General features: G+C 37.9%; 1 protein-coding gene across 2 annotated transcripts in view; it reads left to right on the top strand.

The window, feature by feature from the left end:
• The window catches only part of snap25a (synaptosome associated protein 25a), a 30,356-nt gene that overhangs the window by 882 nt on the left and 14,122 nt on the right, over nt 1-15,352 (top strand). For both annotated transcript variants that reach the window (XM_024291119.2, XM_036210608.1), the window contains exons 2-3: nt 11,317-11,460; nt 12,279-12,320. In XM_024291119.2, the coding sequence (XP_024146887.1) occupies nt 11,389-11,460; nt 12,279-12,320 (114 nt within the window). In that variant the 5' untranslated portion in view covers nt 11,317-11,388. The remainder of the gene's footprint in view (nt 1-11,316; nt 11,461-12,278; nt 12,321-15,352) is intronic.

The following is a 15,352-nucleotide window of genomic DNA, read 5'->3' as shown; positions in this document are numbered from 1 at the left end:
TCATCCCCATCGACCTTTTTTTATTTATTTTTTTCTCTCAATCCATCTTTCCATCCAGACATTTCCAAAACAGCCAAAAGCCCCCCGCGCGCGCTGTCTGCCAGCCAGGCATGGCGCGCACTGACGCAAGTGAAGTGCGCACCGGCGTGGAGCGTTTCTGCTGCAGGAACGTGCCTCTGATTCCCATCCTATTATCTAACTAATCAAGTGATTTGTTGCGAGAGAAAAAATGCGTTTGAAATGTGCATGGAGCGGAAGTGTGATGATGTGTGCTGACTTGTATTGTGCAAACAGAGGGAGGATTGTATCCTGAGCTGTGATGATGCAGCAGATTGTGTTGTGGCGCAGCTGGAATTTCTTTACACAGCCACATGGCGCACTCATGGACTATAACCCAAACACCCGACACCCTCACTTCAACGTCAAGACAGGTTTATTTTTGACATGAAAGGTTTAGATTACACACACAACAATGTGGAGTTTGTAGGCTTTGAACTGCAGTGAGAGTCAAGGGGAGGCGGGGGTGGAGGTGCTGGCAGGGAGGATGATGAGAGGGGGGTGTCAGCACGTACAGTTATGGGGCTGCTCTAAAAGATAAATGGTGACTCACATCCACACCCACTCTCTAACACATCAGCTGGCCTTTGTTCGTTTTACAGCAACACTTTGACACGAGGAACCAGCGACTGCTGCTGCTGCTGCTGCTGCTGCTGCTGCTGCTGCTGCTGCGCACTGCGTCCTTTGCTTGTGATAATTGTCCGTTTTTCCCAGAATGCTTTACCTCGATGATAAAAAGAGTGACACTTCAGCAAGAGTTTATCATCCTGATGCCACGTGGTTGTAGTCCACTGACACATGATAGTTGTTGGACGTTTAAGAACCAGTTCTAGCCATATTTTGAATTTCTACAAATGGATGTGAGGGTCAAATGTTCTGTCCAGACGATTACTATATGGACATTTTTACAGCAACATTTTAATTGCAGATTTGGGGCCTGTTAGTGCTCAAAGAAACAATAATATGTTGAAATAATTGAGGTGTATTTGTATAAACTCCTTTTGTATTCGAGGTAAAGCTTTATTTATAGTTATATTTGAGTTAAAGTTTTTTTTAATGTTCTATTCAGCAGCTTTGCAAACCAATAAGACCTGAAGAGCTCTTGTGTTGGACAGTTTTTACTGTTACCAAAGGGAGTGTTTTGACACACGAGTAGTACTTTTGTATAAGCTCCATTTGTATTTGAGGTTAAGCTTTATTTGTGATTATTTTTGAGCAAAATGCTTTTTAACTTGTCTATTCATCGGCTGAGCAAACAGATAAGAATCAAAGAGCTCTTGTGTTGGACAGATTTTACTGTAATGAGGTTATGAATGTTCTGACACAGAAGTAGTATATTTGTGCAAACTCCTTTTATATTTAAAGCTGAATTTTATTTATAATTTGAGAAAGGTTTTTTGTTTGTTTGTCCTATCTCACAGTTGAGCAAACAGATAAAAGCTGAATGCCTCTTGTGTTGGAAAAAAATTAATGCCACAATATATAAACACTTAAGGAGTATATTTGCACAAACTCCTTTTGTATTTCAGGCTAAGCTTTATTTGTGGTCGTTTTTTTTTTTTTTTTCATAAAAAACTTTTTTAAAACTTGTCCTGACCAACAGCTGAACAAACATATAAGAGCTAAAGATCTTTTGGTGTTGGAAAGTTACAAACGAGGGTTATGAATCTTTTCAATTGAGGAGTTTATTTGTATAAACTCCTTTTTTGGTTGATGTTTATTTATATAGATTACATATTGCTGAAATGCCTTTTTAAAAAGCAACAGATGAACTACTAATGCCCAATAACAAACTTAAAATGTATTAAAACAGTCAGAGAAAGATGATTTAAACGCACGACGATGCTAAACAATGGTCATAAAAGCTAGTTGAAACATCAATATAAGTAATCAATATAGGTTTATAACATAATTTTCTCCCGAATTTACCTCCGAATAGACTTACAAAGCAAAAGAACATGAAATGGTTGATGTCAAAATGCATTTCAAGAAAAAATCAACTAAATCCCTCCAACTGCAGGCCAGTTTGGGGGAAGAGAACGTTAACAATCTGCTTTTTATAAGCACATTTTTGCAAATGTTTAGCAGCAATCTCTTGTGCCAAATGCAGTTTTTTATTTGATGTAAAACAAACCACAGTTTTGCACTTGGTGAAGAAAGCCGTTTTACTTCATTTGTGCATAAGAGCTTTAGTTTTCTTGCAGATTTCTTCCTGCTTTCGTCTGATGTAAGTGACTGCAAGACAAAAACACTGCGATGCAAGACAGCAGAGACGCTAACAGACGGCTGATCTGCTGTCAAATAATAGACTCTTCAGAATAATTAACGCAGGGTCATTTAGGTATTTTTTGTTTATTTTTTTTATTTTCCACCAGCTCTGAAACTTGAATAATTGCCAGGATAGTTTCGACTTTTAAAAAAAATACAATTTAATCCAGTTTTTGGGGAGTAAATGCAAGAAAATAAACCAAGTAGTGTTTTTCCAAAGCAAAATTTGATTTAAAATGTGTATTTGATAATAATGGAGAACAATTAAAAACATTTTTAGATTCCCTCTTTATCTTAAAGAACAACTTACTGTCTAGCTTGACCTTGCAAAGTTTAAATTTAAAGATGAATTAGTAAGATTCTCTAAAAGCAATCATTCAAATTGGAGATTATTGATTTTTTTATTTTAAGTGCTAAAATTGGGTATTCAATCGTTTTAGAAAAATAAAATGCATTTTATCAGCTATAATTATTGATGTTTATAAATGATTTTTGCTAAATATAAGTTTGTTTGTTTTTTTAGGAAATTATTTTAAACTCTCCCAAACAAAATGACATGTCGATCCCTTTCCATCCAACTTTAAACTACTTATACATTAATAATTAAAAATAAAAGCAGACTTTTGTTTCTGGCTTTTAAAGCTTATTTATGTTTCATCTTGATCTCAAAAATGTTTCAAGAAATGTTTTCAAACATAATTAATATGAATAAAGTTCAGCCTTAAATACAGAAGGGGTTTATTCAAATGTACTCCTCGGGTGTTCAAAGATTCATTACTCTCTATTGTAACAGTAAAATCTATTCAACACAAGAGGACTTAAGCTTGTATCAGTCTGCTCAGCTGCTGGAAAGGACAAGTTAGAAAGAAAAATATCTGTTTTAATAGGTATATTTGAACAAATAAATAAATAAAAAGCAAAAATAAAAATTCAAGAATTTAGTAAGTAGTAAGATAATAAGAAAAACAAAAAAACACTTTCAGATCAACTGTGAAAATTAAGAAACTGAAAGGTTTAAACAAATTTTTCAGAAAAAAGTGGGGAATATTTTTTGCAGAATCATAAGTTTGGAGTTTTAAACACCTATGCTGCTGTTCTTCTTTTACAGGTTTTCATTTTCATGATATGAATCTGTCAATTTAAGCATCTCTTGCTGAACATCTTCCATAAACGTCCAGGTTTCTGCAATAAAAGGATAAATAGACCAAAACGGCTTGTAGTAGTTCCAAGCTCCAACGTTAGTATTCCATCTAATGTTTTAGTGTTTTTTTCCACCAGCTTCTACATCTTACTACCCTGGTATTGTAATCATTTTGCAGTAAATTAACATCTCATTTTAAAACAAAGCTGGTCATGTGTTTGCCTGCACCAGCCGGGATCCAACCCTCTTTTTTTTTTCCTCTCAGCTTTACTGCCAACATAAACCCAGGAGCAGCACAGTCTGTCATGTTTTGCTTGTCAAGAGTCGTATCTTCACAGCCCTCCAGCAGCCAAGCCGTCGTCTGCAGTGGCAGAGGAGTCAAAAAACAACAAAAAAAGCAGCACTGCCCAAACGACTGGACAAAAATATGAGCAGTGTTCACTAAAGTCTCAAGAAGCTTATCCTTTGCTGTTTCTGTGGCTTCTAGAGCAGCATGCAGGGTTTGTGACCATATATGTAACAAGTAACCAGCACATCAGTACGGGACTTTATCGTCTTCTCCGCAGCACCGCTTAGCAAACCTCCCAGGGCAAGGATACAATACGTCCCACAGAATTTGCATATCGGTTGTGTAACATGCCTGGGAGGCTTCTGTGATGCGGATTCTATTTGAATGTTAGGATTTCTCCACATAGATACAGCGCAGGGTCTTCACCCACCCAGTGGGTGTAGATTTGGCAATCTAGCCCCAACGTCCATCTGTTTTAAAGACGCCCCCATCCAGGTGGGACGTTTCTTCCGGTTGAGACTCAGAGAACTGACGTCATTAAAATAATATTAGGATTTAATGTCATGGTTAATGAAAAGTTTGCAGATAATGGAGTGCAAAAATTCCATTTAGTTTGATCCGGGTCGAGTCCTGAACCTTGCATTTGGTCAGTATTCAGGCAGACGTATACCGCTCACTTCTGTTCCGGACCAAAGATTGTAAACGAAACCACATGACTCAAGATCTCCTCAGTCACATGCTTTTACGAGGGCGTGGCAAAGCAACAAAAGAAATAATAATGGAAGTCCTGCGCTTTGCAGTCCTTGTCAATATAATTCACTTACCCAAACTTTATATTTCTCCGACCAATTTTCACGGACAAAAAAAAGTCAGATTCAACACTTACTTTTGCTGCTCTGGTAAGGCAGAGGCATGTGCAAGGCGGTTACTGAAGAGGCAATGGATACGGAGGTACACTGATAAGTGTTTATGACATATAGATTGTCAGAAAACAGTGTGAGTAGCATTTAAATGAGTTGCTGTTGCATCTTTTGTCTTTACATACCGTAATGCCCGGCTGCGGTGCCTGTTTAGATTCAGTTGTTCCACTCTGAGCCCAAAGCCTATTCAAACTGAGGAAACTCAGAGCGATCTGGAGCTCAGTTTGATTGAAATCAGATTTAGACCACCTCAAAAGATGGTCAGAGAGCAGTTCATGGACCACGATACAGTTGGGTGCATTCAGATCAAAAATGTATTCAAAATTATCGGTGGAAACAAACTAGTTCATTTTAAGCGAACCAAATGTGTCCACTTTGAATACACCCTGACTTTAGAACTTTTTAAAATGCTTATCCTCCCTGAAGCAGATGACCTTTACAAAACCTTACCTGTCGCTGATCAGCCACATGTTGTGAGACGAGAATGGTGACGTTGGTAAAAGCCGAATAAGTAAAGGATTTTAAAAATATGTGAAAATCTCTCCTCTCTAGTGGAACTTAGTACTTCATGGAAAAATAACAGCAGCTAACATGACACAATGGGCAATAGTGGACTATCTAGTGCGTCTGAATCTACAATTCCAAAATCTACAGTCCTAGCATATTCTATTCTTGTGATAACCTTATGTAATGATCGTCATGATCATTCAATCTTAGCATGTTCTTCTGCAGTTCCACTGTTAATGAAGGCCAGTTATTAATTCTCTTTATGTATCATGTTAACTTTAGACTCCTGCGATGGTGGGAATTTTGTTGTTTGTTTAAAGTAATTTTTACAAGGAAATTGGCAAATATTTGGCATTTAGAATGAAAAATACATGCGTAAAGCGATCATTACCCCTTCTTTTCCATCACTTTTTGTATTTGATGAAGCCAAGGTTGAGTTATAAAAAGCTGAATTTACTGGGATTTTTAATTAATTTGGAAACATTTTCAAATTTTGCGCTACAAACACACTTGTTAAGTTTTTTTTTTTGTATTATGATTATGCATTTGGTCAAAAAAAGTCTAGAAAATCTTTAGTGACCTGAAAACTTTCTACTATTGCTCGTAATTTAGAGTGAATGAGCCCAGAAATCCCAGACTTTAGTTACTTCTCATTTACATCTGATTTTCAGGGCTTTAAAGACTCTTCAGAAAAATTATGTTTTTGGTGTCTTTAACATGTTCTTGTGACATTTTTCTGAAGATGGTGAACATATTTTAAGAAGTTTAGAAATGACGAGCTACAAGCTCCCTGCTCGGCTCCGCTTGATTGCTCCAATATTGCTCGGCATTTTGTTGCACTGGTAATGCTGGGTTGTTGGTGTGAGGGGCTGTAAGTTAGCGGAGAGAGTGTAAACAAAGGGAAATGAGGCTAGGCTCACTCCTCGCCAACAGCCACAACTCAGAGATGAATTTCTAATGGACTGTGACTGCTCTACAGAAACCTGCAACACATATCATATATGGGTATCACATTAATATCGTAGTCATTTGATACTCCACTGTCTGTGGTTCCCTCAACGTGGCTCTCTTGTTTTGACAGAGCCTGTCCTCGTCGTCCTGCATTTCAGACGTACACCCTGATTGATGCTGATAAATGTCATCTGTTGACAAGTTCACGCTCAGCTCAGATTATGCAGTTTGTTTCTTTGATGTCATCAGAGGTATCTGAACGGGACGTAGCTAATTTACTTCCATATCGGTCCAATTAATGCTTCAAAAACTCTCTAACACCAGTTAGTATATCCAAAACAGCACAATTAGAAGAAGACTGATGTCTACAGTATGGTTTTAAAAGCTGTCAGGAGAAAAGGTTTTCTGACAAAGCATAACTCAGGTTTTGAATTGCCTGGCATGGCAGAGGACTGTCAATGATATGGGCTTGTTTTGCTGCTCCAAGATCTGGTTGTTTTGCTTTCACCAAGTCTGTCAGGAGTTGTTACTTATAGTAAAATATGAGCCGGAAAATGTGTCAGAACACTAGCAATGACCAAAACCTCAACACCAAATCAACATCCGCGGGATTTCATAACACTAATCGACCTTTGCAGAAACAGATGCTAAACTCCCAATAAGCTAAAAATGATCTAAGAAAGAATGAACATGAGTGAGACAGAAATCCATACAGAAAAAGATTTTAATTTAGGATCTATATTTTATGAACCACTCAAAAATTATGCTTTTAACATTTTCTTGTTGAATTTTCCTGATGATGGAGGAATATTCTGAGTATCAATTCATTACCCATTCATAATTTGGGTAGCTCCAACATTGCTCGCCCTTTTTGTTGCACCGGTAATGTTAGGTTGGAGGTGTGAGGGCAAGCAGGAGAGAGGGAAAACAGTGAAGCAAAGGGGGTGAATTTCTGATGAACTTCTGCCGCTCTGCAGGAACTATGTCCTAGAAATGACAGGTTTTTTTTTAATTATGGCTAAGAAACGCAAAATCGTATTCAAAAGACCCGTGGGAATGGTTTGAAAATAGATCAAAAGATGACCGGAGTGGGACTGTTGCAGTTAAACTACATGAGGATTAACAAAAATGGCTGTTGAGGCTGGTAAAATGGGCCGATAATTGACAATTTTTGACAGAAAACTTTTCTGCTAAACTAGCAGCCAAAGTTCTGACGTGTCAGGGATGCAGATGACCTTTAAATCCACTTACTGACGCCTGGACACAGGCTTCCTCTCCCTCTGACTCTGAACACATCATCCTGCGGTGAGTTTGTGCGGTGAAGCAGAAAGCGGCGCTCCACTGTGTCCATCCGTCTTGAGTGACGTCTGACCATTATTGAAGTACTTTTATGACCCGATGAGTCATGGTGTGTCATCAAAGTAGACAAACGTTTGATGGAAATGAAGAATTAAAAACTGTTAGTGGGGAGCAGACAAAATGGCAGCCGCATGTTTGCTCATACGCTTGAACAGGAAAAGCAGAGACGCACAAGGACACACTTTCAACTGTTAAAACAAGGATCTATCGTCTATTTTTACCAGTGGAACAACAAAACCTGGCAGAGGCTTCTTAGGCATAGAAAATAAAGCACAAAAATACCCATTTGTGTTTGAGCACAGTACAAAATTCTTCTGTTTCTTGGTTTGGTAAAAAAAAAAAAAATACCCACTTTAGTGATGACTTACTGAGGGTTGGAGAAAGATTTGATGGCTATAAAAGCTCTTGTTGGTCATATTTGGAGACTTAACTTGGAATAATAAAGGAAAAAAAGTAAAATTAGAGGAGAACTTTTAATAGAAATGAAGTCGTTATTGTGTTGTTTTGGTGTAGACTGCACTGAATCTCTGGACCTTGAAAGCACATTGATGGATGGTCAAAAACCCTACACACATGGATGTTTTATCAAAGTTGTTCTTTCCAAACCTGCAGCTCCTGTGATGTCTGCAGCTTCATTTGTCTGCTTTTGATCCATAAATGCAATCAAGCTGCTAACGAGTGAACCCTGACCCCAGCAACAAAATGGAAGTAATAAAGTGAGGGCGCACGCCTGTGTTTCCTCACAGGCAGCGGCGTGGAGATAAGGTTGTGTGTTCGCTGTGTCGTGTCCGCCTGCATGGATTTGATTTTCCATTTCCTGGACTTGACTGTCTCCTGTTGTCGTCAGGTTAGAGGGTCAGGCCACTTACCTTTTGCCGCCATAAATGTCACCAGGAAGGTAATACCCGGTGACAGGGTGACAGAACCTGGGGGGTAAAGGACGTGTGGGTGGGTGTCGACCCTGAGCGGCGGCCACACAAAGGTGGATCACCGTGCTCTCTGGTCAATGCATGAGATGGATGTGAAAGCTGTTGGTTCTCTGCGTATTCCCCGAACCGAACATGGAAGTTTGGAGCCAGCTGTGCAGCAGGTGTTATTCAGAAATGTTATTATGTCCGTCATACATCTGCCATGCTTCAATGGTCCATCTTCCACGCCACTCGCTCCTCAGCCATCCCCTTCATCTGTACTGCTGTTTACCTGCGTACAGCGTTTACACTGCAAAAAGAGCAGGAAAAGCTCAACCATAAGCGTGACTGTGACTCCCTCAGGGGGCGTAAATGCAGATTACTGTGTTGTGACAACTAAAGTCACTTTAACCTTTAGCTTGAGTGAGGATAAAGCACTACACATGCTCTCGGATAAACAGCATTGGACAAACAGTTTGAGTTCTCTAGAAGCACAATTAAACTTTTTTAACCTTTTCTTTTACATTTTGGAAAATGAATCTCTATTTCCTTGTTTGTCTGCTCATGTTTCCTAAAGTAATGGAGGTTTGCTTTAGAGGGGTCAATATTTTCATCTTCATGACCATTCCCTTCATGACAGGATGTAGAATCCCTGAACCTTTAAGATTCAACAAGTTACCTGTCATTCAAAAGACCCCACTCACCTGTCATTCTAGTCTCTAAATTAAAAAAAAGATGAAGTTTCTTAAGTACAGCTGTGATAATGAGATAAAATAAGATTCATTTAGATTATATACCATGAGATAAAATTATTTAAGATAAAATAAGATTAGATCACATTATATGAAATTGTATTGTATGAAATTATGTAAAATAAAACTAGATTGGATAAGATAAAAATAAAGTATCTTTTTTTCATCTCAAAATGAGTTTTAAAAATGCAGGGATGCAACACAAAGTTTAGAAAAAAGTGATTAAAACAAAATAAATGTGAGATGAGATAAAATAAAAGGACATAAAATAAATTAAAATAATTATATGAGGTCAGATTACAAAAAATGAGATGAAACACAATAAAATGAGATTATGAAATACAATAAATGTATGTGAGATGAAATTGGATAAAATAAGATGAAAATAAATGCACCTTTTTATCCTGCATCCCAAAATTAGCTTTAAAAATGGAGGGATGCAAATTTGAAAAAAAGTGTTGAAAACAAAATAAAAGTATGATGAGACAGCTGATATATTTAAATAAATTGATTGGGCACAATTTACTTGAAGCTTTTTTCATTTTAAAAACATGACGCTTTTTAAAGTGAAAAGTTCTGAAATCTGTCCTTCACTTGTACTTTAAAAACTATCTCTGAACTTCCTTTTTATCATTTCTTTAGTCTTTTCTTGTTTGCTAGATTTAGGTTTGTAACGTTAACCTTTTGTGTTTTTGATCACGAAAATTTAGCTTTTATTACATGAAAACATTCAATTAAGGTAGGCATTTAATTAAAACATAACCGTTTTTTAATTAAAATGTAAGAAAAACAAAACATACAGCTACCCCCCCCCCAAAAAAAGCTTTACTGTAATTTTAGTCAATATTAGTTTGATTATTGACAAAGGCTTAAAACAACCACTTAAAAACTGTTTAAATTAATATTTGATTCAGTATTTCTAATGGTCGGTCAGCATTTACTCTGTCTAGAAGCATTTTATGGATAAAAAAGCATAAATCCGTCTCTGAGCTCTTCATCATTAGTCAGGGTAAACCTGAAAAAAAAAATCCAAACATTTTTCTAAATAACAACCTGTTTGTCAAATTGTGTTTCTTTTAAACTTCAGCTATCAAACTAAGATTTCTCTTTTATCTTCTATCTGGTTTAAATGAAAATTACCATTCTCAATGTTTCCTTTTCATTGACACATAAATGAAATATTCCCCTTTTTCTGTTAATACCCGATATCTGCGTTGGGTTGTGTAACTACAGACAGTTCTTTTCCCAGCGACTCATTCGGAGGGCGTTTTATATATATTCTTTGACTCGATTCAGACATCCAGCTCTCAGATCTGCTGACCACTCGAGGGGGTTATGTAAGCCAACATGGCCGACGTGAAGCGATGCAGGAAGGAGAGGAAAAGGAGAGAAGCATAAAGAGTGTGCATGCGCTGGAATTCTGATGAAGCGCCGTGATGAACTGAGCATGTGCAGAGATGAAGTGACCATGTTTTATGAGAATTTTATGGATTTCAGAGATAGATGTGCTTTAATGTTTTTGCAGTAAAAAATCTTAAGATTAGATGCACATGAGTGAAGAGCAGATGAAAAAAATAGGAAAAAGCAAAGATAGAGATGTATGAAAGAATGATGGCAGTTAAATCTACTTTTCAGTAGAATAATCTTAATTTGAGAGATAATAATGTCTAAATTTAATCTAGTCCATTTGAATTTATCCTACAAAACAATCTGCAGATCTACAATTGGCGATTTCCATGGCTAGATCCGATGCTTGTTTTGGTGAGTGTCTCCATTCACATTTAATCTGTAATCCACGATAATCCTACTGGTTACTTTGAATGACACCATAGTGGGATTAGCCAGAAAAGCGAAAGCTTAAAGAAAGTTAAACTAAGAGGTTGACAAACATGAACACATCAAGTTGTTTCACGATCATCTTTTGGGACTCGTTCCGGGTAATCTTGTGTTCAGCAATGCTCCACCATCGTGTCTCCTCGGGGCTAATCCTTCAAAATCCCGCGTCCCGTCTGATGCTAGCAGTTTACCGCAAACACCACTTCCTTCTCACCTCAATTTACATCCTTTATGTGCTTTTCAAAATAAATGTCTTCTTGTTTTTGTGCCCAAATGGCTCCAAACTGTTTCCATCTGGTTTCTAAATCCAGTGTTTTTGTGCTTCCAGGTAACCCCTGACTCCCATTAGGATCTTCTCTTCCCTGTTGGAGACCTTCTCCACCCCCCACATCCAGCAGCCATGGCAGATGACGCAGACATGCGCAATGAGCTGTCAGACATGCAGCAGCGGGCTGACCAGCTGGCCGACGAGGTGAGAGCGACGCCCAGAAACGAGCATGCACGACTCAAAGCGAAACCTCTGTGTTCCTCATGCAGCCAAATGCTGCAAATTCATGTGTCCATGTGCACACACGCTCTGCAGAAAGGAAGTTTTTGTCATGGCCAGCAGCGGACAAACCCAGTCGCCTCCAGCTCCACATATGACTCACAGTGGTACAGCTGAGCGGAATGCTAAACACAGATGTGCACACATATGCAGGCACAAAATCAGTCAGCTGGGCACAAAATGGCGACAGCAGCAGCACAGCTTTGGAATCCAAATCAGGCATAAATTCTGGTTATCAGACTTAAATTTGGGTAAAGTGAAAAAATGTACTTAAATGTTTATAAAGCAGCTGCTTGAAAGAGGGTCTATTCTTCTGTTTACGTTATTCTAAACACTGACGTCACATGACAAAGTAACGGGCAATATTTCCCAGCCTGCTGTTGTTCTGAGCCGTCTCAGAAGGAGAACTGGAACATGCGCTTGCATATGTATCGGTGCACGGGCTAATAATAGGCGTCCTCCAGTCAGAGAGGGGAGGGATCAAAGACTGCTTTTATAACAAAAGTAAAGTTATTTTTATCTGCAGTTCTGCGGCGCTCTCGATGAGAGCCAAACAAGTTAAAAAAGAAACTCGCCATCCGTTTGATTCCTCCCAGATCACCAGACAGAGATCCACTAGTCAATAACTTGAACTTTTTCAGTCAAATGTGGCATTTACACCTGATGAATCCTCATATTCTCTGCTTAGAGCTGTTTCCTGTCGTTTGAGCATCACACTAATAGACGTTTTCATTTCCTTGCAGTCACTGGAGAGCACTCGCCGCATGCTGCAGCTGGTGGAGGAGGTAAGACGCAACTCTTGGGTCATGGACCGGTACTGATCTGTGGAACTAATGGTCACAGAAAAATACAAAACAAAAACAAAATGCTTTATTCATAATCTGATTCTGAGGGAAGTTTTATTTTGAAAAACAGCTGGTTTCTCCACCACATGCCTCTCACTCTTGACGCAGGTCAATTTGCTAGATTTCATGCTCCCCCAAACTAGCAAAGTTACCAACAGAAAAAAAAATATTTGGAATGTTTCTTTTCACAGAAAAGAACCAGAGAGGAAACACAAGAAGAGCACTTGGTTTCAAAATAAAATACATCTGCATTTAACAAACAAAAAACAAGAGTCTTTACTCCAAATATGGACTTTTTGTCCCGCTTGTTCCCACACACTATAATAATAATGCTGCTAATAAAGTTGCTCAAATTTGAAAAATAAAGTTTTAGTGACATTTTTAAATATCTGTCACACTTTAAAAGTCAGCCTAGGCTGAAGTTAGCATCTGATTTTGCAGTTTCACTTTTACAGAGGATGAAGATTCAACTGATTTCACAGACTGCAAAAAGAGAAAAACATATTCTCACTTTTATAGGTTTACAGTCTTGACATAGAAGTCATTCTATAGAAACATCCAAAAAGAAAGACTGTCTTGTCTTGGTTGGAGTCTAAAACAACTCTCATTTTTTCCCTTTACAATTATTTTGACCTTTCAATAAAGGTTTAAAGACAATTTTTTCCAAGATTAGAAACAGTCCTCCAAGGCTGGGTGATTTGGCCTAAATTAAAAATCTCACTGCAAGTTTAAATTTCCGATTTTAATAGATTTATTTTCCTAACTCCCTTTACTTTCTCAAACAAACAAAAAAATACAAATGACAGAGTAAGTGTAATGAAAACTCTTAGTTTAAAGTCCCACTTCGGTCAATCTTATATGCTTTGAAAAAGATTATCGTCATAAATCCCTGAAGCTACAAATATTTCTGTCGCATAATACTCACACCACCATGCTTTACAGTTAGAATTTTTTGTTTGTTTGTTTTTTGGGTAGGTGACCAATTTAGATTGATGAAGATTATTTTAAAAAGTGTATACACAAAAAAAAAAAACCTGATTGAATAATTAGCTTGTTTTTACATTATTATACACAGATGTGCAAACTATGTTTAATGGATCTGATTTGTTTTTAATGGAACTATCTTAGGAATCAAGCTTATCTAAGGACATTAAAACATTTACATTATTACTGCTCTGTGCTTTTCTAGAGTTTTTTTTAATGTTCTCAGCTGTGGCTTAATAACCCTTCAGTCAAATGAGGGATCGGAAGAAAGCCATCAGTGTGAGGAAAGTGCCGTCGTGTAGATCATGCAGGGAAACTGGGATGCAGCGAGAGCAAACATCAAAGAAACAGATGGAGAAAGGAGGGAAGACGAGGGCTCAGCGAGGCATGGAAGTACAGAGGAGTCGGGGAGGGGGGCTGACAGATATCTTATGCCGCTTTCAAGGTCACATTGATCCGTCTCACTGTGCAGCTCCACCCCTGCAACTGGCCCCGGGTGGAGGCAGACAGACAGAATCAAGAAGGGGGAAAGTTTTACTGCTCCTTCGGGGTGATGGATCGCCACGGAGACGGAGAGCACGAAGCATCAAGCGCACATTAAAGAAAGAGAGAGACAGCTTTAGCTGGAAAAATCAATGCGTGAGAAAATAGAGGAAGTAAGCAAGGCCGACATCAGCTTTGTGATTAAAAACATTCATCTTCAGTGGATGTAACCTTCTCAGAAACGGCTGGAATGAAGCTTCCAGGAATAATTCCAAACGGACAAAAACAAAAGATCAATATAAATGAATTGAAATGCTCCCCACCTTTTTGAGCGATCTGTGTCGAGTCTTTTGGTCTCATCTTTTTGGCCCTTTTTAGACGAGAGATGAGAAAACCTGCAAAATGTTTATAATATCTGTTTGGATTTTCTTCCAAACTGCTGAGAAAGCAGCTCAATAGAAAGTGCAGAATATGGGAGGATTCTTGTGTGTTAGGAAGTGGGCGTTCAGGTGAGAGCACGAGCAGCATTTCACTTCAAAGGAGCTACATTTCTAAATAAGCTGTAAAGCTGAAAAAGTTAAACAAAGGAAAATAGTCCTTAAAATGTTTTGTGTTTTTTTTTTTGTCAATTTTGTGCCGAATTCTCCTGCAGACGAGCATTTATTAAGTCTTTAAAGACCCACTCCCATCAAAGTTAAATTTATTCTAAAAATATTCCTAGTGGGCTTTTAATTATGATGATGCCATTTTTAGCCAAAAAAAGGATTGTTTTCTGCTTTCTAGGACATAGTTTCTGCAGAGCGGCAGGAATTCATTAGAAATTCCCCTCTGAGTTGTTGGCACGGAGCAACCCCACCTCCCCTTCCCCTCCCCGTTGCTCTGCTTACACACTCCTGCTACCTTAAGCCCTCCACTAACATGTTTTTGCTCTTTTTAACATGCTATTGTTGCATTTTGCTCATAATGGAGGACATGTGTAAAGAATTTAAGATTAAAACTGAGTTTCAGAGAATTTGTTGATTTAAATCATGACGAATTAGGAGCAGATAAAAATGTATGAAAGCTTGGGTTTGTGACCCATTTTCTCCATCTCAGTAAGTATCTGGCTCCAATTTGTCCGGCTGGATAATTTTGATATTGCTCGCCATTTTCTTTTTTTTTTTTTTTTTTTTGATATGCTAATATTAGCTTGGAGTTGTGAGAGAGATGTAAGCTAGCAGGAAATAGTGTAAACAAAGGGATGATGGGATTTGGGTTACTTCGGGGCCAACAACCAAATGAATTTCTGATTAATTCCTGCCACTCTGTAGAAACAATGTCTTAAAAACGACACTTTTTTAAAAATAATTTTGGCTAAAAATGACATTAAAATTAAGCGACCACTGGAATTTGAAAAAAAATAGATTATAATATAGTTGGAGAGGGACTTTAATGGAAATATTGGAATATTTGATAACATTTATTCAAACTAAACATTAGAAAAAAACCTAAAAAAAAAAAAAAAA

This window comes from Oryzias melastigma, linkage group LG24, assembly GCF_002922805.2.
Source record: "Oryzias melastigma strain HK-1 linkage group LG24, ASM292280v2, whole genome shotgun sequence".
In the NCBI taxonomy this organism is placed as follows: domain Eukaryota; kingdom Metazoa; phylum Chordata; class Actinopteri; order Beloniformes; family Adrianichthyidae; genus Oryzias; species Oryzias melastigma.
Note: the sequence above shows the minus strand (reverse complement) of the source record. Positions and strands in the feature narration are given on the sequence as shown.